Source organism: Colletes latitarsis, chromosome 6, assembly GCF_051014445.1.
Source record: "Colletes latitarsis isolate SP2378_abdomen chromosome 6, iyColLati1, whole genome shotgun sequence".
NCBI lineage: Eukaryota > Metazoa > Arthropoda > Insecta > Hymenoptera > Colletidae > Colletes > Colletes latitarsis.
This window is the reverse complement of record NC_135139.1, coordinates 12,476,450-12,503,751: the sequence shown is the minus strand read 5'-3', so window position 1 is coordinate 12,503,751 and position 27,302 is coordinate 12,476,450. Positions and strand designations below refer to the sequence as shown.

At 39.0% G+C, this 27,302-nt stretch overlaps 1 protein-coding gene across 2 annotated transcripts in view; it reads right to left on the bottom strand.

Moving 5' to 3' along the window:
* Window positions 1-326: 326 nt before the first annotated feature.
* Sm (heterogeneous nuclear ribonucleoprotein L) overlaps window positions 327-27,302 on the bottom strand; it is a 282,230-nt gene continuing 255,254 nt past the window's right edge. Inside the window, exons 7-11 of one of the 2 annotated variants that reach the window (XM_076766982.1) lie at window positions 20,930-21,022; window positions 17,911-18,209; window positions 15,153-15,376; window positions 13,565-13,824; window positions 327-9,973 (exon numbers count right to left, since the gene is read on the bottom strand). In XM_076766982.1, coding sequence (XP_076623097.1) covers window positions 9,834-9,973; window positions 13,565-13,824; window positions 15,153-15,376; window positions 17,911-18,209; window positions 20,930-21,022 — 1,016 coding nt within the window. In that variant the 3' untranslated portion in view covers window positions 327-9,833. The remainder of the gene's footprint in view (window positions 9,974-13,564; window positions 13,825-15,152; window positions 15,377-17,910; window positions 18,210-20,929; window positions 21,023-27,302) is intronic. The other variant, XM_076766983.1, reaches the window with a different exon arrangement.

The window sequence follows — 27,302 nt, the reverse complement described above, 5'->3', positions numbered from 1 at the left end:
AAACAACCGTTCTGGCGGGTTTCGAGAGATCGATTACAATGGTCTCGATGCACGAATAGGCGACACTACCGCGTACGTCGTTCGAAACGACGTATTACGCGCTACTTTTTTAAGTTTCTCTGGCGTTACATTAGGCTGTTGGTAGCTTGAGAAAGCGAGTTACGAACGGTGACACGCGTTCTCTGCGATATTTGTTATTTTCTCTCTCACACACACTCTATCTCAACACCGCGGGTGCACACATGATCGGACAACCGGTTTCGAAAAAGGGTAACAATTCCAGAACTATGGATTTCAATACTTATATTTCATAATCAGTTTTTCTATATTTATATTTATATATATATATTTTTTTTTTAATATAGAATCTGTAGATATACATTCTTGGCAAATCCGAAAAAACTGATTCCAAAATAGGAACAGATCATTGTGCGAACTATGTATACAGGGTGCAAGTTTTTTGTATTTATTTTCCATCTCTTGTCTTTTTATTTTCAGTTCACTTTTCATTTGTTGTTAACGATGTTTACTGTTTGCTGTGGTTGTTTTATATATATATATATACATACATATATATATATACATATATACATATATACATATATATATATATATTGTTGCCGTCGCGAGAAACACGTGCGTGTACTCGGTAGTCTGCCTCGAACTATGCACATATATATATACACACACACATATAAGTATGCATGTACTTATATATATGTATATTTCTCTATGCGCGTATATGCGTGTGAGTGTGATATATACTTTTTTTTTTTCGTTCGTTTTGTTGTTTTCATTTTTTTGTTAATAGTTTTAATGCGTTTGGTTCAATCAGTATCTTTCACTTTTTTTTTCCCATTATTATTTTTAATTTTTCATCTGAACGGTGGTACATTTGATAGGGTGCACAGGGCTGCTAGGCACAGATAATTGACTCGCAAATAACTCTTCAAACAACATTAGAGCGTACGACATACAGTATTAATATACACATTACATCATTAATTATTATTATTATTATTTTCTTTTTTTTTTTTGTTTGTTTTCGTTTTAAAGAGTAATCATAATTGGAGTGTGTGTCTCTTGTTTCGCTTGGCCTCTGTGTATTTTTTTTTTCTTTTTTTTTTTTGTGGTGACTTCTCCAAGTTTTTGACGTGGACACGGTGTATTTTAATCATGGGATCGTTGCTACGTGTCGTATCTGAAGTATGATGTTCCGAAATGAACGCCCTCTGCGACATCACAGGCTAATCATGGATGGCTAATGCTCGACTTGATCGTGGATACTTGCGAATGGACTCCGGGGGTGACTGAGAATTTCGAACAACAGCTTCCGGTTTTATCGAAACGTCCCGGAGAACGGAAACTCTTTCGCGCGTGTCCCTGGATCCCGCGACAACGTCGATCTTAACGATTTCGGATCGATACGACTGTTCGAAGCAATTATAAATTCGTTGGACTCGTCGATTATTACCTAAAATATTTCTCCGTGCGCGTGCAAAACGTTAAAACTACAATGATCGATTAGATAAAAAATAAAATCATCCCTTGACGAACGTGTCAAAAAGAGACAATTCTTCGGTAGTAAAATTTCAATCTTGAACAGGATCTCCGATTGTACAATAAAGTAGTCGATGAAAACAATATTTACAGAACATATTGCCAAACCAGTTTGCAACGCGTCTATACTAAAATTAGAATCATGATTTAATAAATTCGGGGACAAAAAGCGTCGAGGAATTAAAAGTTTCAAATTAACTATAGCGCTAAAATTTTGAACCCTTACGGCAGACATATTTTGTGATCGAGAGACACCAAAAATATTTAATACTCTATTTTTAAAAAAATTCTATAGTTTTCAAAAATAATTTTCGCCAGGGCAACGGATTGGAAATTTTTTTGCAAGTAATGTACAACAAAATGTATTTGTTCCATTTAAAACTCCTATATATTCACCAATATGTGTGATAATAATTTTAAACGTAAAATGTTATGCCACTTAAAAGATACGTCAATGAAGCTTGACTCTGCTGTTTGTTCCCCTTTCGCGTGTTTTCTTTCGACAACGCGAGTTCTTTTAGGACAGTGCTTTCGTGAAAACATACGAAACAAATGTTAAGAAACACCCACGAAAGATTCGATTTTATTTTGAAGAGAACAGCAGGGCTAAGCTGAAATTCACGTCGCTGAAATTGCTTGCACGCGTACGATATTCGATGCTGGACGTCCGTCTCAGTGCAGGAGAGCCATGAAATGGACGCCAGGCGTCCGTATCGATCCGGAAATCGCAATAATCCGCGTGGTCCGCGAACGGTTGGCTACGCAAGTGGATTTCGGGACGCGACGATTAGCATTACCGATCCATCTTGGACTATCCTGACGCAGTGGCTTGTGTGTCGGTTGTGTTCCTCGGCGAGTGTCGTGAGTATTATCCTCGGTGTGTAGTGTGGTGTCGGTGTGAGGGTGTACTGGGGTGTCGTGTGGCGTTGCTGATGCGTGTACAATCAATGTATAATAATGTATACAGTCAACAAATCTTATTACATCTAGTTTGTCTTTTGACGCAGCGATGGGAAGACAGAGCATAGAGACCCTTCTGGCTCAGATGTACAATAACGAGGTGGGAGGAGGATGACGGATAAAAAGGAACCGGCGAGAAGGGATTCGGGAGAGGAGGGGGGAGGGGGGGGGATAAAGTTGGACGTACGATCGAAAATTTTATCAGGGGGCGCCGAAAAGGGAGGCAAAAAGGTAGGTAGGGAAGAAACGATCGGTAAAAGGGTACATTATAAAGACTAATGCTTAGAAACATTGATATGACGCATGGTGGTGCTTGGGATACGTAAGATCTGATATGTGGGACAGGTATATGTTACTTGGTAATACTTAGAGGGGAAGGAGTGCTCGCTAAAAAGGTTACTGCGCTTTGGTTTGTTTTGCTTGGCCCAGCGTCGTCTAATTTCTAAGGATTAACGCCGACGTCGTACTCGAGATGGTCTTCCACGCCGGAAACGAAACTGGTAAAATTTAGGCAGCGATGCTTACAGCGTAAAGAATATGTTTGGAAACGTTGGTTTTCCTTTTTTTCTCTTTTCTCGTATGGAAACATTTGGAAGCCTGACTTCGAGTACGAAAACATCGTCGGCGGTGGTGTTGATCGCATAAAAATATAATTACTCCGAGGGTAGTGTTGGCGAGACCAGAACGACGCCTCTTCGAGACTAATTCGAGAAATCGACATTAGCACAGGTACATGTTTTTTTTTTTTAACTTTTCTTTTTTTTTTTTCTTCTTTTATTTTCGTTTGGCCACAAATGCTGATAGATCTCAAGCTCCCACGCTCGCGTTTATCGGCGACGGGTGCAACGAGCCTTCGCGCACAAAAGAAATCAAAGCGCACCGGCAGTAACACCTTTATCGCAACACTATTAATCAATAACAATATTAACGATATGTACCTACTCTCCGAACTACTTAATTACCTAACTACAAACATTAAACCTAACGCCTTAAACGCAATATCGATATCGTAACATACTTATTCGTTCCAATTTTCACAAAATCGGAACCATAAATAATAATCAATAATCAATAATCAATAATCAATAATAATAATAATAACTAATAATAATAACTAATAATAATAATCATCATCATATCATCGCAATAATACTAATAATAATTACACAATCAATCATATCAATATAGTTTGAAATTCTCATGCGACTGCAAATATATACATATAGATGGGATATGTATTTCGTGGTAAGATTTAAACAAACGTTCGCCACTTTTTTCTTCTTCTTTTTTTTTTTTTCTTTTATAATTATCGACACAGATGGCTTTTCTTTACAACCTCGAGTTCCGTATGTCTGAGTGTATTAATGCTTATTCATCGTGTTTACACAGTGCTAGACACTACCTGGAATACTGTATTCATTACAGACTCTCTTCTACATGCTACAGTTACAATTTGATTTTTGTACATAGAAGAATCTCTGTTCCTATCGGGGGACGAGGACGCGCGCGCGCACGAGTATTACGAGAAAATTGTATTCCGGACGACAGGCATTTTTTCTGTACATCGTTTCCCGTATCGTTTGTAAAAGCGGGCTGTGGATCTTCATCTTCATTATTATTATTATTTTTTTTTATTTTCTAGCGACGATGTTGCGTATCGACCGGAGAGAGAGAATAAAAGCTATGTACAGCGGGACCTGTGAGAAAGATACAAGACGAACAAGATCTTGGGGCGTCCCTTCGTCGTCCGGAACACGACGCGCGGCGTCTTGGCGAGCCTCCGGAACCCGTACACCCGGAGACCCGTCATCCCCCGACGGCACAGCGCTCGGGGGTATCGGTTGGACGCGTCTTTAAATTTAACCCTTCCGTCGTCGGTCGTTCTAGGCGCTCAGTCTCCGAGAGACAGCCAACTATCGCTTAAAAACCATCGGTCGTACCACTAATTCTTATCTGTACTTGTAACTAAATCGACTGCTCGAGGCCATCCCCCCTTCCTCCCAATTTTGAATCACTCCAACCCTTACACTACACCAGCGTGAATACTCGGTGGATGGAATATAGCACTGATAATAAATCTGTCAAATGTTCGTTCGACGCGTATTGCCCTAAAAAGTGTACAGAAATTCGTTTTCTCGCCTTCTTCGCTATGTTTCTTTCACCGAGTATGGTAATAGCCGAAATACGGAAGCGGTGGGGGTAGCCAGACGGCGCGGTGGGGACAGTGACCTTGGATAGTCTCGAATGGCCAATTTATTCGGCCGCGACTGAGACGCTCCGCGTGTTTAGAAAAACGTGTTCGCCAAAATGTGTAGAAACGCGGTGTCTGTAGACTCTGAGTGAAATTTTAAATCGTACACGACGCTGGGAAGAGCTAAATGTAAAGGTGTCGGCCATGTTTGTCGCGAGAAACGAAGAGATGAACGGAAAATAGGATCGTGGGACGTTCTTTTGAAACTTGTTGCTTTTGCTTTGCGTATACCGCGCTTTTGACGGGTTTCCAGTTTAGAAATTACAGGAGAACGTGTTTTTTTTTTCTCGAAGTGTGTTCGTTGTAACGTGTACTACGTGTAACAATTTATTTTTTTTGTTTTTATCAGTTTTCGTTTTGTTTATTTCGCCACGCTCAATGGTACAGGTAAAGCGTCAGAAAATAAGCGACAGTCTGGCATGCGTGCTTGACCTCTCGAATACGTACGCGTTTTTTGCATCTTTCTTACTTCATTTTTACGTCTATCTGTCACTCTTTTGTTCTCGTAACGTGTACCTACTGTACACCCACACGTTGGAGCGGGGATTTTCATCAGGAGGGCATCGTTCAGCCGAAGATACACGTATCAGCTCTCTATTCCCTAGCGAAACGAGACGTCTATAATTATAGATAATTCCTCAAAAACGAAGGTGCATCCGTCTATCCTTTCCTTCCTTTTCTTTTCTCTTTTTGCATTCGTCGTGTATCCTTCGTCTTTATTTCGTTTGGTATCCCGGTTCGTTTCTCAGCCTCGTTTCGCTCGTCTCGTCACCATGGAATATTATAATCAGGAATGGGCACGTATTATGGATTTACGAATACTATCACACACGTATGCTGAAGCGTTATGAAAGTCAAAAAATCGATGTCTAATTCTCGCGATTTAAAAAAAAAAAAAAAAGAAGAGATAAAAGAGGACCTGGTTAATCGAATGCCTCTCTCTACGCTGCAGATTCATTCTCAAAGAATTACGTGTTAGCCGAGGATAAAATTGCGTTCTCGCTTCGATCGCCTAAAAAACGACAAGGAAACAGAAATTGGACTCGACTCGGAGTCCGACTCGCGTTTGAACAAGGATTCTTCTACTACATTCTTGTCATGTATCAGCACACGAATTACGAGACGATACACTCTTGATTTAAACGCCATACTCCGCAGATCACATATAATATTATCTACAAAACGTTATGATATGATTACAAGTCCTAGCTGCTTATTTATACCTACATCTTTTTTCACTTTTTTTTTATACCTTACGCGTTAGGTCCTGCTCACTATATGAAACGAAATTTCCCAGGTTCGTCGGATTAAAACGTGATGTATCATTACTCTACCGTGAAACCTATACTGTTACAATCGTATATGTAGTTACGCAACAGCGAAAATTAATAATAATTAATGATAATAACCATAATAATAATAATAATCGTAATTATAATAATAGTAATATTAATAGACGGTTCTTATCGATAATAAAAATATGAGAATGTGATGTAAAAACAATTTTACAGTCCTCCGCGTCGGAGGCTTAATAGAACGAAGAATGAAAAAAAAAAAAAGATTTAATCTATTTAACCGTGGAACAGAACACAATCGTGAACAGGAATCGAAAACAATAAACGACAGATGAACGTTAACGATCATCGAAGCACATCGTTTCGGTGTGCACCTTTGCTTTTTTTTAATTTGTATGTTTGTTTATCATTTTTATTTTCTTCTTAATTCCTTAGCTTAGTACCATTGTTTCTCTCGCGTCGATATATATTATTATATATCACTTTATTACGATCGATAAGCTTCTATTTAACCGAAACTGTCAGCAGCAACGCACAACGTGTATATTTTCGTTGGTTACAGATCGTACGTTGTCTCATCATCCTTTCGTCCTCTTATTTAATTATCATTTTCCCTTTTTTTTTTTCACCATTCTTATTACGGCAATCAACAAGGATCCTCGCTTTGTGTACTGAGCCCCTTAACGGTATACAACTTATCCTCTATAGTTGTATTGTAACAAATATTGCCTCGAATATAAACATTTTTTTTTTTGTTGCTTATTTAAGTTATATCTCATTTTGTTTAGGTCTCTCTCTCTCACGATTATCAATGGACAAAAGTGGCGGATTATTTTCACGCATCTTAAAGAGGGGGGGCAGAGGGGGAGGGGATGTAACGTAGCTCATTTTTTTTTTTCTCTTTATTATCTTACGTTACGTATGGCCGAGTCACGAGTCTCTATATTTATTTAGTAATCATTTGGTTCGCTTCGAAAACACAACGTTTACTTTATTTATCTTATTACTTTTTTTTTTTTATCGCTTTTAAATCGGAGATCTAAAACCTTTTCATTATAAAAACGTCCCCCGGCCCGACAAAATATTGCCGAGGGACTCGCTAATATATTGTGTGTCGTCGACTTCATTGTCTTCATATAAAATTCATTTCACAGTCCGCGATCTGATCAATAGTGTACGAGGTGCTTGAAGTGAAAATTACCATCGTTCCGGTCGGCTTGTCTTTTCTTCGTTTTCTCCTTAAAAATCTCTCTCGTTTCTCTTCGTCCTTCAGCAAGCACGGGTAACCGAGTCGTCGTCGCAACCTGAACACTACAGCTTGGGGGAGGATTTAGGGATACTTCTTATTATTTCTTCAATCTTTCTTTCTCTCTTTCCTCGAAGAATCAACGGGGGACGATAAACGATGATTACTCGTTTCTTCTCGTCGACAAAGCACACGTGTCATTGACGACATTCTTTTTATATCGTGTCTTCTCTATCTCTTTCGTTTGCTATCGGCCGAGACTCGCGAGAAGCTTCACCTTCGTCGTTCTTTCCTAGCGTGGCAAAATCAAATTCTCAAACAACGGGGAAACGCAAATATGCATATTTATATGCAAAAATTCATATATTCCAAACAGAAAGAAGAACTCGGTCCTGGAAAGAAGTGCCAGTAGTTTCGTTAAGCCTGTGACCAAGCAAAAATTAGTCGCCGTTATCCAGAGTCCCCTATGTAGCCGGGTGGTCAGCCATGTTTGAAAGTCCTTCCGTAGATACCATATCTACTTAATTTTAATTTAATTTAAAAATAATTCGTATTATATTCCCAGTGAGGCATAAAGAGTCTGCCAAACTCTATATTTCCTTACTCATAAATGTATGTCATATTTTCCTAGTCTTCGCCTGTGGAAAGTGTGTCAATTAAATTTCAGTTCAAATGATAAATAAATACCCTGGCTACTCGAGAGTCAAACCGAAACTGATCTTTCTTTCCACTCGCGATAAACGTGCACGCGAGTGTGCATACACGGAGGGTGTGTACGCAACGCAGCCATACAGGATCGAAGAACCGCGCGTAGGAAAAAGATTCTCGCGAGTCGGAGGCGTTGAATCGCGCGATACACGTTCGTAGGCTTCATCGATAAAACTTGTTCAACGTTCTCGGAGCACAATTGATTCAGATCCTCTGAACACTCTCTATTGACACTGTATCCAGCGTGTAGTTTTCTAATGGTCAATGAGGAACCTCCGATTTATTGGATCCCATGAAATGGACAACGAGGAACGCGGTGCACTCGGCCTCGAAATCGTGGAGGTGTCTTTCACGGTTTTAATTCGTGTATACCTGTGTTTGTGTGCATGTGTGTTGTGTTTGTGTATGCCCATGTGCGTGTGTGTGTGTGCACGTGTACCGTGTACGCGCGCCCATACACTGGGGGAGAAGAGAACAAACGCCGCCGTGCGAAACGTTGTACACGCTGGGCCCCGGATTTTGGGACCAGAGCTCGCTCGGGCCCTCGACTTTTCGTTGGACGATGTTTGAAGGTTTGACAAACCTAGTCGACCGCTTCTCGACCGTAGGACGATGCTTTTTAGGGTTTGGAGAAACTAGCGAGCTTTCTTAACGATGGTCAATGAGAGACAGTGGAATGCCATTCCACTTGTTTGATCGAGTCGAACAGCGATTGATCAGGTACTGCACGGTTTTGAACTGTAACTAGAAGTCGCTAATATAATCTAGCGATCTTCTGGCAACCAAGCAGTTGGAGGTATTCTCTTTCTGATTTTCGGAAGCCTTTTACTGTCTGAACGGTGGAAAGTTACAAGTATCTAACGGAAGTCGAGAATCTGAGCGAGTCGTTGCACGATGATTTCCCACGGAACGTGGCCGTTCCGCTGGTCCAGTCCCTGGGTGGCGAACTCCCATCGGACGGCGGTCTCTCCCGAAGCTATTATTTACACTGACGGTTCCTTCACGATCGATCCTCGCGCGTCCCACGTAAGGAAAGAAGCTACCGCGAAGAACGTCGGGCTCGCAGCGCCGTCTCGACAATTTAATACTGACGCTGGCACACGCGTCTGTACCCGAACCTCGCCGAAACAACAGGAAGAAACAGAAGAACGAAGAAAGGAGACGAAAAGAAAAGAAAAAATAATAAAGAGATACACGGAGCAGCGGCGTGTAATATCAGAAACGATTTGCTGCCTCTCGGTTGTCGCCTGACTCTTTTTGGCCGACGGGATGATCCTCGATTGACCATCGTGCAGCAGCAGCCTGGCCGTTCGACGCGCCGGTTCCATCCTGTTCGATGACGAGACGATCCACGAAATTCATCCGAGCACCGCGCCAAGCGACGATCGCTCGTTGGTCCTCGGAACTGGCGTCGATAGGTCGTCGACCTTCGAAATTAAAATCTGTCCAGCGACCAGCGGTCCGCGATCCATTTCGCCATGATGGTTACGAGGCGAGGCGGAGGAGTAGAAGAAGACGTCGACGAGGTTCCTTGCCCCTCGTGCGTCGGATAGGCCCGCTCCTCCCCTCAGTACGGCCAGAACGTAGACAGCGGGGGCGGCGGCGGCGGCGGCACGGTCGGATAGAGCGTCGGCGTGGCGATCAGGACGCAGGTGGGCGGCAAAGGTGGCGGCACGGGCGGCGGTAAAACCGGGGAAAGTGTGATCGCTGCGGCTGGGTGCAGGGCCGTGCCCGTCGGGGCACACAACGGGTGCAGGGCGAGAGAGGGACGCTGGCGCTGACGCTGACGCTGCTGGCCCTGGACCTCGCCGTTCTATTCCGAGTCCTGCTGCATTTTGACGTGGCCATTACCGGCGGAATTGCTCGATGTGCTGCCGCTGCTTGGCGGGAAACTGGTGGGTATGGTGCGGGACGACGAGAAACAAAGCTTCATGATGTACGGGAACTTGCCGTCTGAAACAGAGTTTGGAATATATAGTTAGCATTGCAAAGCAAACACGAGGGAATTGGTGGCTCTTAATACTTAAACTTAAATTAGTAAATTTCTTATTTATCTCGGACGTAGGGGTCGCGGAATAATGTATGGCGCTGCTTCGCTGGTGGTAGGATCTCGAGAAAAATCGTAAGAGAGTAAAAAAGGAAAGAAGAGGCCTGCTAGTGGACTTATCGGTAAGGCTTTTTAGCAGGCCCTGACTTAGACGACGATATTGGGAAGTCGGTCGGGGAGTGTATATATAGTAACGGAGGGGGCTGTCGAGCGCTTGTGAGAGCGCGACCCCTCTGGTGGCGAGCATGGGAGATGATACCACAAATGCATTATAGGTATTATCGTAGGAAAGTAATTTGAGATAGGTATACTTGTAATTGAATTTACAATTATATTTCAGATTCCAATCTTTTTCTCATGGACCCTTTTTCAGAATAACATTCTTAAGAATTAGTTGTATCAATGGGGGTTTCAACCAGTGTTGAACATTATAAGGGCTCAGATATAGGCATAAGTTGAGTATGAGCTTTTTGCAATTCTATTAAATGTTTTGTTCTAAAATTAGCTTCATTTTTGACTGGATCTGCATCTTCGATACAATTTATAAGTAATGTTAAGGCAATGAAAAGATAAACTTGATATTTTTATAATGTATGCAACGAAAATGATACTTAAACATTTCTATGTGTAAATTCATGGAAAAACCTGGCATCTGACACTTTATGAAGTTAAAAATATATGGTCCCATTTAAAGCAATCACGATGATCATGAGTTTTTGTTAAATACATGTTGTTTTAGTTGTTTTTATGATTGCAATTTTTGCATATTAAATTCTGATTAACTTTGGTTGTTATCGTGAATGTCAAATGAACGTCTCAACAATGACTATAAGCTGAAGCAAAAAGCAATTGAATTGAAATACTATTCAATTATACGTAAGCCATACGATAGTTTTTTAAAGTCATTACTAAAAAAAAAAAGACGCGGCTAGTTGTATAGAAAAATTGAATCTTGACGAATCTTTTATCAACTCATCTTTGTAAAATACCAATATTGTTTAGTATAGAGGAAATAGTGAATGCTAAAAAAACATTAACATGATAAATGAAAGTTTACAAAGAGAAATATTAAAAATGGATCGTGACGAGTAATTCATCTTGCAACATGATAACAATTCACAGCCAAGAAAAGTAAGAAATTCTTTGAAGATTATAACATAAGAGTACCCCAATGGACACTTCGAATCTAATCGAGAATTTACGAAGCGTTTTAGATGCTGAGGTTCCACTAAATAAGCAATGAAACAAAATAGAATTTTTTAACAGCTTGTAGCAAGCATTTGAAAATATCGATAAAGATTATATTGAAAAATTAATAAATAGTATACGCGACGTTTGGAAACAGTAACTATAGCAGAAGACAGTAATGATAAATATTAATTTGAAATTATTATATTCGTTATAAATTGATAATAATATAAATTATTTATATGTTCTTCATAACATGTCTACTCAATTTTGTCTCTTTTCAATTGGTTGCCTTGTTCATTAAGAACAATTTGCTCGTACGATATTGTTAATATTGATTTCAATTACTGATTGAATATTCAGTGTATCATAAGCATATATATATATAATACATAAAATTAAAATAAAAGTGAAGTTTCTACCAACGGTACTGTTTTCGTTAAACTTGATAAATAACTAATTTCGCTGCCTGCCCACTTAATTTTCTCTCGGACTGTGCGTACCTTTTTCGTTTATATATTACATGGTTTGTTCCAATTAATACAAATTGCAAACTCGTTATGCTTAAAGTATAATGTCAAAATTGTTATACGTTTTAGAGTGGTAATTTTTTGTGATAGTAATATTTCAAGCATAGCTTTTTTTTACAAAGAATATATATTATAATAGTTTTTAATAACCTAATTAAATATTTTAACATTTTCGACTTTCTCTTTTTAGATTCCAAGCAATTCAAAATTTTTAATCAGAAATGTATCTAACTTAGAATAAAAGAAACGCGATGAAAAACTATCATGATCTTTTCTAAATGTGTTGTAAAGATAATACAGACATAATGGATCTCGACTATCTTTATCACGTTTTCAGTTTTCCTCACTAAAATTAGTCAATTATTTTTGTTGCTCTATTCTGAGCTAACTGGACCCTATCTACTATTTCAACCCTTAATCGATATCATCTTTTCCCAAAATAGACCACAATATTAATTATAAATAAAAACTAAATTTATGGGTTAAGAGTGAGAAAGATAAGAACGTTTTTTAATGAATTTTTTAATACTGATAGAGTAATATTAATATAACGCAGGCTCGTTTAAAAAATTTTAAAGAATACTTGCTAATTTCTCAAAAAATCTGTTTATCTAGGTATATTCGGTACGTTGATAATACAAAAACAGAACATATTTTGTTCACCATCTCTTTTTATGAATATGTATTATAGATAATTTCTTCGACATTGCTTCTTGACCGCAAAGTTCGAAATTTGTATTATTCAACCGTTATCAGAAAAGTTTTGCCGTCCCTTGGTCTAAATCAATCGCGAAGGTTCGAAGAATGGGACGACTGGGAATCGTGAATTAATACTGGTTAGGTCATCTTTTTTTATGACGCAGAGTGCAATGAATTATGTCTCGGAGCAAAAAATATTGGCCATTTTGTGTCGATTCCCAATTCTGAATCATGTCAATTCCGATCGCCATTTTTATGCCACTCTTTTTACATTATTATTTAAATGCAACATGACAAGACAATCGAATGTTGTGTTAATATTTCTTATATATTCCATTTAATTTCTTTTTTAAAAATATTACATTTCATTCTAACATTGATATTTTTAGCGATGAAGTTGCTTATAATTTATCTCTCATTTGAAGTTTTTATTCGAAAAAGAATTTTTGTTAACCCTGATTGATTGATAATATCTTTATTATTTCTTTCTCTTTTGTAGAACTTTTTTTATGCAATGGGCTTAATGTTGCACCAATAGTATATCAGTGATTGCGTTGTGAAATTGTACTATTTGATCGACAATCTTGGCTTTCTATTTATGGAACACGTTTGTCATACTATTTATTAATAAGGGACAGCGAACGGGTGTATTCAAGTTTATGCTTTTCAACCTGCAATTAGGGGATGACGTGACGGGGGTAACTGAATAGTAAATGACGGAAATAATTACTGGGTGACTTTGAGCGATCAAACTCTATTATCCCCACTGAGGCTGATGTAAAAATTAGTTTTAACAATGCGTGTGCATTAGTAAAAGGATCTTAATATTTAAACAATTTAAATTTGGCGTAGTTGGATTCCGTACGAAAATAGAAAAACGGAAAGTAAACAAAATCGTAGAGGCAATTGTGTAACAGATAAAGTAGATTTAACTCCGCCATGACGAACGTGTTAATGTGATTTTGAAATATTTGATCGTGAGCGAAAATAACGTTTCTTCGGCGATCGACGTTCAAATTTATCCGTTTTTGTTTCACAATAATATTGTTTATTTTTTAGCGATCACGTGTAAATACTTACTGCTGTTTTCCAGTGCTGTGTGATTGCATTCCATGATGGCGGCCACCGCGATTCCAACGCTGCTGAACTCGATGAGGCCAGACGACGATCGTTCCGATTTAAGGGGGAACAGCTTCACTGTCGTTGGCGCCTCGATACCGCGTTCGACGAACACACGGTGCACGGTCTCCTCGGTTAAATCCGGGGGAGTGTTGAAAAAGTGGACTATCTTCGAAGGTGGCTGTATTCTATTCTTATTGGCCATTGCTGGATTTAGGAACCTGCAATTGACAACGCCAGACGTTCGTTGATTAGATTTCTCTTTAAAGAAGCGACACGAGTAATACGTAACACCTTCTTTGTTGACCCTCTAGTTTAATTTTACAACTTATTTCGGTATAGAATATTGCCTTGTAGCGATAAAATTGGTTTAGATATTTTTCCCTTTCAAGTTGAGGATAGAAATGTTCAATTTACGAATCACGTCTTGGGTTCATTTTAAGAATCAGCTTGCATTGTTTTTTAAATGTCTTTCACTAGCTCCAAGGGGGATCCCCCAAATTGGGAGGGATAGAAATGTTCAATTTACGAATCACGTGTTCATTTTAAGAATCATAACTGAAACTCATCAGGAAACACTTTTGATTGCAAGAGAAATGTTTAGAACAAAAGAACGTCTTTTCGTCCGTGAAAAGCATCCACACGATATCAATTCTTTCAACCCTATTACTAGTTTCTTTCGTTAGCAGTAAGTATTGGGAAAAAACGAAACAGGCAAAAGTTATGCAGTCTCATATGACCAATAGGATTGTATATTTCGATTATCTTCACGCTTCACCGATTCTAAGGGGGATTCTCCCAGTGATAAAAATATTCAGTTTACGAATCATGTGTTCGTTATAAGAACGAACTCATATCGTCTTTTAAGTGTCATCTTTCACACTTTACTGGCTCCAAGGGGGATCGAAATCATTACTTTTTCTCGAATAAATTTTTTGGTGAAGTTTCTTTCCCCACAAAAATAAACTCGACGGGTACAGTGAATTAATGTTCTTTCCAAGTAATGAGTCGTTGCTGGATTTTAACAGTCTTGTACTAACACCATCGCAAACAGACGAACCGATTCCCGAATTCCACCGAGGCGGAACTATTTCTGACGTACATTCAAATTCCTTTTGAAGTTCGCGAAAGCTTGTAATTAATTTCTCGCAATCAGGATCCCAAGGCTGCCCCAAGGAACTTTCAAAAACCCGGACGCAATTAAGTTTTCATCGAGTAAATATTGCTATACCCGCGGTGGCGGAAGGAAGAACATCATTAATTGCTTTACATCGGGAACTACAGCGTTCCATACAGAATTTTCGCCGACAGGAAACGATCGTCCCCCGCTTCTCGTTAACGTTCCTTCACCGTCGGTGTCGCTACTTGAAAGCTGATTAGAAACGAAGCAGATTCGTCGCGAGATCGATGAGATTTTGGTAATCAAAAGTGGAGAAAGCTAGAAACGAGGTCAACAAATCGGGAGTAGAACGTAATCGGTAAAGAGGCTAATCCGAAAATAGCAGCTTTGGAAAGGGAGCTAGAATATTCTAGTAGACAGGAGTGTTACCTGTTATTCTTGCTTCCCGTGAAATCCTTGAAGCTCGCTGTCTTGTCAGGCAGAATGTAGGGGTTGGTTACGTCTGAGAGGAAAGCCTGTTTCGAAAAACCCAGCTGCAACCTGCCGTCCGTCCCGATCGTGACGTTGTTCAGATTCTGTAAACACCGTTCTACAGCTATGCTGTCGCCCATCTGGATCATGGCGCAACCCTCTTTCGTCTTTAAGAACTTCACCTGCAACAGAACGTCCAACGAGCGTTACTCGATTCTCTGGCAACGATTTTCTACAAAATATGTTTCTTAACGTCTCAGAAAAATAAAACTGGAATCAACGGGAATACCCTCGAAAATATTTCACTCGTCATTTTTTTAAATTTCAGATTCAGGAATATTTTAAACATTTTAATTTGTATGAAGGGTAGGGAAAAAATTTTTTATTTTTTAAATAATGTTATGTGCTTAATAGCGAGCCTGACATATTAAAATAGTAGTTTTGAAAAATTGCTCGAAATTAGATCGAGGTCAAAGATTAGGTCTAGGGGTTGATAATTTTATAACAATGTTATAGTTTGAGAGTATATTCATAGATTTCAAAAAATGTTAAAATGTGTTGAGCTATGATCAACTATATGTGACACTTATGAGATAACGAGATACACGAATATGTTTATTTTTTAAATCGTTAAAATATAAGATTTATAAGTTATAATTAGACTGGGAAATTTCTACGAATATACGAATAATTATACAGGGTGTTCACGTTATTACTAACCGGCAACTTTTCCGAAAATTATTGCGATTAGAAAACAATGAGAGAGGAAAAAGTTGTATAGTTTTTTATGATCAATAAGACAGTGTTTATCAATTTTGTATAATTATATTATTTTGCAAGAAATGAAGGTGACCTTTCATTTTTTAAATGGAATGCCATATATTTTTTTTACGTCATAGATGAAATTTTTTAATTTTGTTGACAAGTATGTACATATACTCGAATTTTTTTCTCGGAAATGGTTAGGATTTCGAGGATATGTCTATTCGCCAAAAATGATTGTAATCGACCCCTGCAATCGAAAATAATTTTTCCAGAATGATTTGAAACTTTTCAATTTCGCCAAAAAATTTAGTAATTTTGTTTGATGCCCTATAGAAAAGTTGTCTAATACTTTTTTGTAGGTACATATGAGTCCTACTTCAGAAAAAAGTTTCATTGAAATATATTCACTATTGTAAGAATTATGGTCGTTTGAAAATTGGACCATTTTTATGGGGTTTTTCTCACTTTACGGTGTCAAGGAACAATTTTTCCAATATTGTTAGAATTTTTACATATTCTTCACTAAAATACGCGTCGTTTGCTTTTTTAAACATTAAAATCCTTCAATCCGTTCAGAAGTTATGACGTTTTAAAGATACGCAAGAAATTTAAGGGAAACGGCTAGAGGTATGGTCAGACATTGTATTTTCGGTAATGAATTTTTTTCTCGAAAGCACATAGGATTTTCAGGATATGTCTATTGACCAAAAATGATTGCAATTGACCCCCGCAACGGAAAATATTTTTTTTAGAACGATTTGAAATTTTTTAATTTCGCCGAAAATTTCAGCAGCTACTTGAATTTCTTTCTCGAAAGTGCGTAGGATTTTGGGGGTATGTCTATTGACCAAAAATTATTGCAATTGACCCCAGCAACGGAAAATATTTTTTTTGTAATGATTTGAAACTTTTCAATTTCGCCGAAAAATTTCAGCAGCTACCCCCTGTTGATTTTTCTTAAAAATTCGTTTTTCATTTTTAGTAATTTTGTTTGATGCCCTACAGAAAAGTTGTCTAATACTTTTTTGTAGGTACCCATGAGCTCTACTTCAGAAAAAAGTTTCATTGAAATATATTCACAATTGTAGGAGTTATGGCTGTTTGGAAATTGGACCATTTTTATGGAGTTTTTCTCATTTTGCAGGGTCAAGGACCAACTTTTTGAATATTTTTGCGATTTGTACATATTCTCCACTAAAACACGCGTCGTTTGCTTTTTTAAACATTAAAATCCTTTAATCCGTTCAGAAGTTATGACGTTTTAAACATTTGCATGAAAATTGGGGCGGACATTTCTGGCCAGAAATTGTATTTTCGGTAACGAATTTTTTTCTCGAAACTGAGCAGGATTTCGGGGGTATGTCTATTCACCAAAAATGATTGTAATTGACCCCCGCAACGGAAAATATTTTTTTCAGAATGATTTGAAATTTTTTTTTTCACCGAAAAATTTCTGCACCTACTCGAATTTTTTTTCCGAAAACGCGTAGGATTTCGGAGGTATGCCTATTCACCAAAATTGTAATTAACCCCTGCAACCTAAAGTAATTTTTCCATTATGATTTGAAATTTTTGAATTATTTTTTAACGAAACCCCAATTAAGAAATTGATTTTCTTCTTATTTTGACCTCTAGAATCTGCCATTGAAATTTTTTTCAGGGGTGAACGAACACCTTGTATAAAAGTATGTGTATGACGAATACCCTGTATAAGTGATAGCGTGAACACCCTGTATTTAGAGGCGGAGACAACCCTTTACAAAGCTCCCATTTCATTAATTCAACCTCAAACTTAAAACCGATATTGCTTTGATCAGAAGCAGGGGACTGCTCACAGGCTCGTACTGAGAGGCCTCAGAGTGGTGGGGGTATCCAATTGGCAGGGTGGGGACAGCAACCTTGAGCGGCCAAACGATACAGTGAATACCGTGTGTGAGAGAACGGGACGTACCTTCGTCACGTTTCCGTACAGACAAAACAAATTGAAGAGCTTGTCGGTGTTGACTTTGTCCGGCTGCAGGCCATAAACCATCATCACGGAGCCCTGCGTGCTCGAAGGTGGGGTCTGTCCCAGGGTGGGCACGTATCCAGGCCGTGGCGGCGTGGGATGCAAAGGCTCTCGACCGCTAAAGTCGCTCTTGATACCATAACGCTCGACGTACGGCTCCGCATACGTTGCTGGTCCATTGAAATTCTCCTCGTAACGATCGTGGCCGGCACCCGGGGGGAAAGTTACCTGTGGCGTGGATCCTGCAACAAAGGAAAGGATATTTGATGTCTTTTGTCGCGCAGATTTCATTCGTACCTCGTCGTCGACCGCGCTACCGGCATTCAGCCTTGGCTAATTATGGAAATCGAGTGACCGTTCCGACTCCATTAATCGCGCGACACGTGGAAATATTAGCTGCCTCCGTTGCATCGAGGCGCCAGCGCCTGTTTAACACGATTACGACCAATCGAACCAGAGAAACGTTTCCATTCATACGGGCGACGCGTGCTGCCGACCACGTTTGAATATGAATTTCGTGTAAATTAGTAATTCGCGACGGGAGAATTCGCTACAGAAATCCAGAGACATTTGTAAACGACGTCCCACCCGGAAAAGCTTTTAGGACGGTTGACAGATTTAATAAATAAGCTATCGAATATTATTTTAGAAATAAATTCTAGGAAGGTGCACGAAGAAATGTGCTTTTCTTGGAATGATGGTTTGGTGAACTCTTTTGGTTTTACGTTGATTTTAGTTCCAATATAAATCAGATGATGAAGAATGTACGATAATTTCTTAATATTTGGAAAGGGTTGAAAGGTAGTTTTTCGTCGAGTGGAAATTGGATGAACGGGTAAGTGTTGCGTTGACATAGAATGATGTAAAAGATTGTCTAGCTAAACGATAATTTAGCTCGATATAGAATCGTAGGGGTACGGTTGTTGTTTGCTGGCAGCCATAGCAATCGATCAAGAAACGTTCGTTACCGAGGCCCCAGTATTGGCTGCTATTCTTTAAGCTAACGTCTCGTGCACTGGGATTGGGTTTCGTCCGCAGTTATAGTTACGATTGTTCAATCGCGACATAACTCCGCTACAATTACGCTATCGATTTTCCGTCAAAATATCGTCGGTCTCGTTACCCTCTGCTACAACTTACGGTTATAACTTCCAAGCGATCCGTGACAGAAACGTATTCCCCTGCCATCAGACTTGTAAATTACGTAATGTACACACAATGCAACAACTGTTGTATCATGGCGCGACACCGGGATACCAATACCGATATCGAGCCTGTATAATAACGATTAAAAACTATTTATACAATTCCAAACGATATTTAAACAACGATTGCAAGAATTGTCGAGGAAAAAAGTATCAATGGACACGATAATTAATTGATTACGTAAATTCTAATCAAAATCAATTTCCACATTTCCATTTGAAGAAACGTAGATGTAATACGAGGGTTCCGAACGCCACGAACACACTCCTTATTGAATAACAAGATCACCAAGATACAAGCTGTTACATAAAGGCGCGAACATCTTCCAATTTATATAAGATTTATGTACAATCTTATGAAACGTCCAAGCATCGTATTTAAATGATTTTATTTTTGTCCACTGATGGATAAGCATACGCAAGATTTAAATTGAGACTTCGTTTTCAAGGTATTTAGCGTTGTCATTTGTTTCACATTTTACGTAACTGTCAATCACTAAAAATTGTACAAAAGTCCAATAGTATATTTTGTTGGCAAAATTGCTTTCTTTCGTCCCTAAAAACAGAAAAAACCCTTAAGGGAGATCTTCTATTGTAACACGGGGTTTTTTATGATCTCTTTGGTATTTTTTCATAAAGAAACTATGCGAGTTCTTGCATCGGCGTTTTGCATATATATTTATTACTCTTTCAGTAAAATTCATAAATTTTTACAACGAGAAATAGTCCAAATTAAAAAAGTACCGAAAAAGTGTTCTAAGGGCTTCCATGATTCCAGTCGTTCTGTTTGTCTGAGTCAAAAACATGAAAAAGATTCTTAATTAGGATACATTTTTCTATAACCGGTACTAAAAGGATAGAAAAAAATTGATAATTAAACAAATGGAAGCATTTTCAAGTTGAAATATCGATTTTTTTCTTGTTTGTAACTTCAGCAGGCTAAAAAAAAGAGAAAGAATAATGATTTTAACTTCATTCTAGTACGGGCTATAGTGATACATGAATATACACGCCAAATTTGAATGAAATCGGTTGAGTAGATTTTGAGATATCATGGAAGCCAATTCAGAAAAGATAGTTTTGAGAAAAACGTATCCAAACAGAAGGATCAAACCGTTCAAAGAGGTATACCTTCGTTAATTTTAGGTGTTCGTTGATATGCTTTTGCACATATATTTCTAAAACTATATTCTTTAAGAAAATACAAAAGAAAAAAAAAAATCGAATTTTTTGGCGGTTTACAGTAGAAGACCCCCTTAATTTTCACGTCACGATAGCATTGATCACGCTAGATCATGTTTATAATAAATCTTAACAAGTTTGACTAAGAATGAAAGTGTTTAATCGACAGCAAGGTAAAAATTGAAACAAATAAAGCGACTCGAGATGTTAGCGTCGCTCAAATTGGTAAACTAGCAACGAAGTAACAATTACCTTTTTCTTTAATTGTGCCTCCCAATTTCTAAGATCATCCTACGCAACGATTACTTCTAAGCTGTCCGACGCCACTCTTTCGCGCGACAGACTGTCCCCCATGACGGGCAACATGAAAATTCCCCGTAACAACCCGACGATTAGGAAATCCGGAAACGTCGTTCGCGACTTCGAGGACCTTACGATTATCCAAAAGAAAAAAGGTTGCGGCGACGATTCGCCATCGATGGTCCCCGTCCATTTTCCAAATTGATCCGCTTAATTTGACTATTAAAGAATCGGAGTGGGAGGGTCCTGGGGCGAGGGGGGGAGGAGAAACTTACCGTAAGGCTGGGGCGCGGCGCCGTATCTGGGTTCCGCCAAAAGGGGAGCCGGCCTTCCATTTCCGGTCGTGTCATTTTTGTGTGCACTCGATCCTGTAACAGCGTAAACGTATCTCGTTTATTTCCCATTCTCCTGCAAAACGTCTACCGTCGACAAAGATAATCGCCGATTCACCGTTCGCGGTCGATCAGCGATTAAAAACTAAACGTTCGCAAAAACTCGCGGAACATCATGGATCGTACGCGGACGCGACGATCGCGCGTACCGAGAACGACTCACCGCGGAAAAATCGCGTACGAATATCCGCTTCTCTCCGCATTCGACCGGTGTCCAATGAATTCGTAATACGTTATTGCGAGTTTGAAGACGATCGATCCGTTTCCACCTGCGTCACGAGTTAATCGATTCCCCCGCGATTCCCCGTCGGAGATGTCAGGTCTTAAGAAATTCACGAGACACGGTTATTCGTTGAACCATTGCAGTCCGTTCGGTTTAGCAAACCGTACGTAATGCTCGTAGTTGTCTCCTAGGACATGGTACTGATAACCCCGGCATCGTGGGACCCGACATAGACGTCCCAGGACCGAGTGACACAATACCTATGACTTCGGACACGTAGGACCGAAATTACAAGCGACTCCGGACACATGGGACTCGATGGAGACGTTGTCGGATCCTGAGGACCCTCTACCGGCGTTCGATACAGTAATGATTCTTAAAATGAACGACGTGATTCGTTAATTGAATGTTTTTGTCCCTCCCAACTGGTGGTCTCCTTGGAGCCAGCGAAGCGCGAAAGATTATGTTTAAAAAACGATACGAGCTGATTCTTAAAATAAACACGTGATTCGTAAATTGAACGTTTCTATCCCCTCCAACTGAAGGGGGACACCCTTTAGAGTCGGTCAAGCGTGAGAGACGACGTTTAATAACGATACGAGCTGATTCTTAAAATGAACTCCAGCCGCGATTAGTAAATTGAACATTTCTATTCCTCTCAATTTGGGAGGAAAAGATACTTAAACGATTTACTGACAGATCTTAACATTAGAATTAAGTACATTAATTGTACATATTTCACATCATTGCATTAATAAAGTTTAACGTAAATTGCTAATAATATTTTTACGAGTTCTGTGACTTCAAATATAAAATCTAACATGTCAAATCGACGAGTTCCACAAATCTAGTGTTAAAAACAGTGACATCAAATTAATTAGACTCGATGCAGGCGTTCCCTGATTCCCAGAGATCGAATACTAACAACTTTGGGACGCTTGGGACTTAATATTAGGTCATCCCATAACGTTCCATCAGTTCGACATTCTAGAATCGAGCGGAATAAAATTCATAACTCGTTGGGGAGAAGCAAAATTTGTCGTTTCAGGGGATTTTCGATATTTCGAATACGAGCATCATAAAATGCGTAGACATTCGAAGAAAATGGACTCGAAACAGGGGTTTTATCGTGCAACTGCATGAATATATTTGTTTGGGTATAATAAAGTCGAACTTTTTCCACAGTACTTAATAACTGAAGGGAAATGGATTTTCGGCGATAAAGTAGTCGCTACGTAAAGGAGAACTATAACGTTTGCATCGTTGTTCTTTTATGCGTTTGCTGGAATCGAAGGTACTTCGTGTTTTGTATTTCGAATTACAGAAATGAAACTTTCGTCCTTTACGGAGATGGCAGAGATGCTCGAACGGAACTAAAAATGATCTATCTTCGTTTTCCAGTAATAACGCCTTCAAGTTATTAGTATGTCTTTGAAACGGAGTGTAACTACGCGTATCGGTTAGGTAAACACACCGAAATAGAGTTCCTGACCTAAAGATATTTGTTTAGAGAGTTCTTGAGTTTTCAGTAGCAGCGAAGAAGAGGTCGTTCACAGTAGTCAAGTGTAACGAAAGAAGGGTCTGTAGAACCAAACGCTGAACCAGATGTTCAGCTATTCTGTTAATTTTTCTCGAGGACGTCTAACAAGTGCTTGCAAGTGGATTTGAACCCTCACAGGACTGCTACTTTTTAGACCAGTAGCTGCCATGGATCCTTTGGGGCTATTTTTTATCTGTTATCTAATGGTATTAATAATATTGCATTATTTTATATGCCTCACAAATATCGTTAAATACACCTTGTTTTCTTTACATGGAGAATAAAATTACCCTATTTAAATTTTATGCGTAGACAACAAAAATTTGAAAACTAATGATGACAGAAACTATCTTTTTGGTGACGCTCCTCAGACTATCCAAATTTCTACGAACCATGAATTCAAAGAGTATTGGCTGTGTACCTAACGTTGGACAGCGAAATTTGTCTACTTTTTGTAAAAAGAATTGTTGCTCTAAGGATAATATTTTTGAGTCGTGTTCCATATCAAAATGTTACACTAGCCTGCTCTGTCTAACGTTGCGTCGCGTTGTTAGTAAATCTTGGTCGCTTTAAACGCGGCCATTTTGCGTAATACCGTTGTTCAGCTCTTGTTATTAACCGTGTAGATAAATTCTGATCGGTTACAAACGATAGTGTCCCTTCTGTTGTTTACTGTGGTCTAATATAATGGCAGAACTTATAGCGGACCCAAGTGTACACACGTCACTGGATTCGAGGGACGTGATATTCTTGGTAGTTGGAAATATTAGTTCTGAGGTGTTCGTGGGTTAAGGGGTCGGCTACTCCATTTCGTGCTGAGTATGTGTCTTGATGACACTGTAAATACACCCGAGCCAACGCCACGACCACTAATGACGTTTATGTGTACCTGGCTCGCTAGTAAGTACTCGAACATGAAAATTCCGATATAAATCAAACTTCGTACGAGTGTGGAGCACGACGAAACTTTAAAGGGACAATTTTTCACGGTTTTACACAAGAAAACAATAACAAAAATTCATATGAACTCCTACTTCACTCTATTCTCAAGTTATAGCGAGTTCTGTGTTGGGAATAATTCTTACGAAAGATGAGGATAGTTGAACTAATTCAACTAATTAACCCCTTGACGTACGATTTAAGGTATGGCTACGAAATAGAATAGATTCGTTTTGTGGATACCTCGTGAATGTAAAAATGTGTTGATTTTAATACATAAGACTCGATGACCAGTGAGTAGCTTCACGATTGTGGAACTTGACATCAAGAATGGCAAGGGGTTGAACAGTATCTGACATTCTTGTATTCGGTTCTGTAAATACTTCCTGTGAAAATTAGGTTTAGTTAGTCCAAAAATGGCCAAATACGAATCTAGAGCATAGGTTCATTATTATAAATAATACCTTGACAAATAGAAAAGACAAGACAGCCAATGGTAGGGCTTATATTTAGATGCAAGGAGACCATTTTTACCACATGTCGAACGACCATATGTACTATAACTTGAGAATGGGGTCAAATAAAACCCATGTTTATACGAACATTTGTTACTGTTAGATATTCAGTGGGAATAGGCTGTGGTAAATGATCTTTTACTTTTGTACTGGGTGTAGTAGGTACATTCGTTTTACATGTTTACAGAGAGAGTGAAATTAGTGACATGAAATCGCGTGAACAACGGTGGCCCCACCATAATTATCCTTGTTGCTTTAGCATTGGATAGACGTTGCCAAAAATAGCGGACTCTCAACAGTTATGGCACAATTCCTCGAGTCCACAGTTATTCGAACAGAGTTTTACGAGTTGGGGGTTGTTTGTTTCGCGGTGTCGCGGATCCGGAGTCGCCTGGCTTTCGAGGAGTCCTAAAAGTTCCGAATCCACTAACTTCGAAGTCGCCGATACAGTGTTCCTCGAGTTCATCATCGTTTCTATTAGGTTCCGCAGCCGGTTCTTCGGGCAGCTGCGGAGGACGCCTCCGCGTCGAGGGATGAACATTCACCGTGAGACGCAGGCTTGCATTTCTCTCATGAAATTGGAAGACAATCGACAACCACCGAACGTCTGCGGTTCCCAGCGACATCGTGCAATCTCTATGCCATACAAAACTTCGTTTACAGACACACGTGCGGCCCTTTCAAACGGTAACCGTGAATGTTTCTGACAAGAACGCGAACGATGTTTCTCCTTCGATTTCGATTTCCCCGGAACCTCTTAATCGAAACCGAGGCAGCAACGCTTCCGGTGCACTTCGTCTTACCCGATACCGGGCGCGCATGTGGCCTCTGTCAGATATTTTCCTTCGACCCCCGCTCTGCCGCCTGTCGCTTCGAGATACAATCTCTGAGCGTCGGCCTCTCCGCCGAAACCGACGCCGTATACAATTGGTCTATATTAAACCGCATTACGTGCACGGGCTACGGGCCGCGTGGGTGTAGGGACGACCGTCGAAGGGCGTGTTGGTGCTAGAGCGTCGGTGATATCGGCCAGGTTGCCGTAACCTTCATTGATTTCGAATATTCGGTATCGCGTACCTACACACGAACCGTCGATGCAAAGCCCGAGGACGATGCATCTTCGTTCGAGACAAACGGGCCTTCTGTGATATCGTTTCGATTACTTCCAGGTTGAAAGATTGCGATTTTTTTAATTGTTGTTTTTTGAAACACTAGTCCCTAGAGTCTATTTTTAATTAAGCAACTCAACGACGAGACTAGGAGTTTAGGGGAGAAAAGAAATTTTTTTTACGTAATTAGTTCCGGAGAAACGTTTGTTTATTTTTCATTGTTTACGTCGCGAGGTCAATGAACTTTCACTACGTCACTATAAGGAAAGTCGTGTAGTTAAATGGCACTAAAATAACAGTTTAAAAACGGTCATTTGATAGATTGTGATAGCTTTAGTGTTAAGTAACGTCGAATGTTGGTCAAAACCAGGCTTGGAAATTCTTTTTACAGAGTTTTACGAGGAACAGAAACATGTAAGAGTCATCATTTTTCACGAAAATAGTGATGAAGAGAAATAGAGTAATCTATTCATAATTGAATCAGATTTTGAAAATTATCGGCTACTATAATCATAGCTGTATAGGTACGTGAGTTCAAAGTTACGTATAGTTATGCAGCGTTAATAAGCACCCTGAGGTATTGACTTGAGCGTGGAGAAACGAACGGTGGGGACGAAACCAAGCGATTAGATTATTCCCCAGGCTCATAGCCTAGTTAACGAATGTTCTCTGATACTGTTTAAACTAAATAAGATTGTGGAGGGGATGCCAAGGATCGATATCGAACAGAGTACAGGAATCTTACTTGTTGAGTTGCACGTGCCGTCATAGGCTGCCAAAATTAAATACTCAATGATCTGTCACTTGGCAAAGTTTACGGAGTACGACTTTCGGTGACAACCAAGTTTATATAAACGTGTGAATCCATAAATAAATTAATACACTAATGCCATTTTATTTATTTATGTATAAATTTAGCCACAGATCTTATAGTTAATCGAACTTTGTATCTGAGCCAAAGTTACTGGTAGCTTCATAGAATACTATAATCATATTTCATACATGACAAAATCAAATAATAAACAATTTTTAACGTATAAATACTCTAATTTTTTTACTAGAGGGAAGTTTGCCAAAGTTATAGAATTATCAGCTTGGCAGTGTTTAGATAACTCATAATATTTAAACTTGAACATGTATATTAATTCCCAATGACAAGTTTTATCTCTAGTGGCTATTATTTATTTCACTCGTGCGTGACAATTTATGTTATCTATGCGATGCAACGAGACATTAAATGATTTTCAGAAATGCATATACCGGCGAGGGCAAACATTTGCAACACGTTCTTCACACATTAGAAAAAAAATTATCAACCGATGACAAAATACGTAATCACCCGTATACTTTGCCATATTTATTTCGTCGCTGACGTCAACTGCCATAGCGCGTTAATCATACACCAGATTATGTTAAAAGCGCTATCTTCGCGCTTCCGATAGCGGTACACATTTTTGTACGTTTCGTTACGTATACGTTCCGAGCAGAGACGGACGAAATTTTATTTGTATAATAAATAACCAACAACGAAACCAATCAGCGGAGTTATTTATTCGATCGAACAGTTTCAATTTGAATCTGTTAACTGTAAAATATTCCATTTTACAATTCAAATTTTTACTTTTATTTAACGAGCAACGAATAAACAGAAATTTATCTTAATTCAACATTTGATTCGAGATTGTTATTAATACAGTACAACGTACGTAACGAGCCGATACAAGCAATCAAATTTTTTTCAAACTTACGCTTCGACCAATATGATCATTTCAAAAAATAAAGGATTAATTTAAATTTATAGACACACATTATTACATTTATACACTCAAGTACATTCTTCGTATCCATTAGCATAGTAAAGGTTAGCTGTTTATGTAAAAAAATTTCTTTCGAACGTCATATTCGCCAATCAACGAAAATTTTAATACAA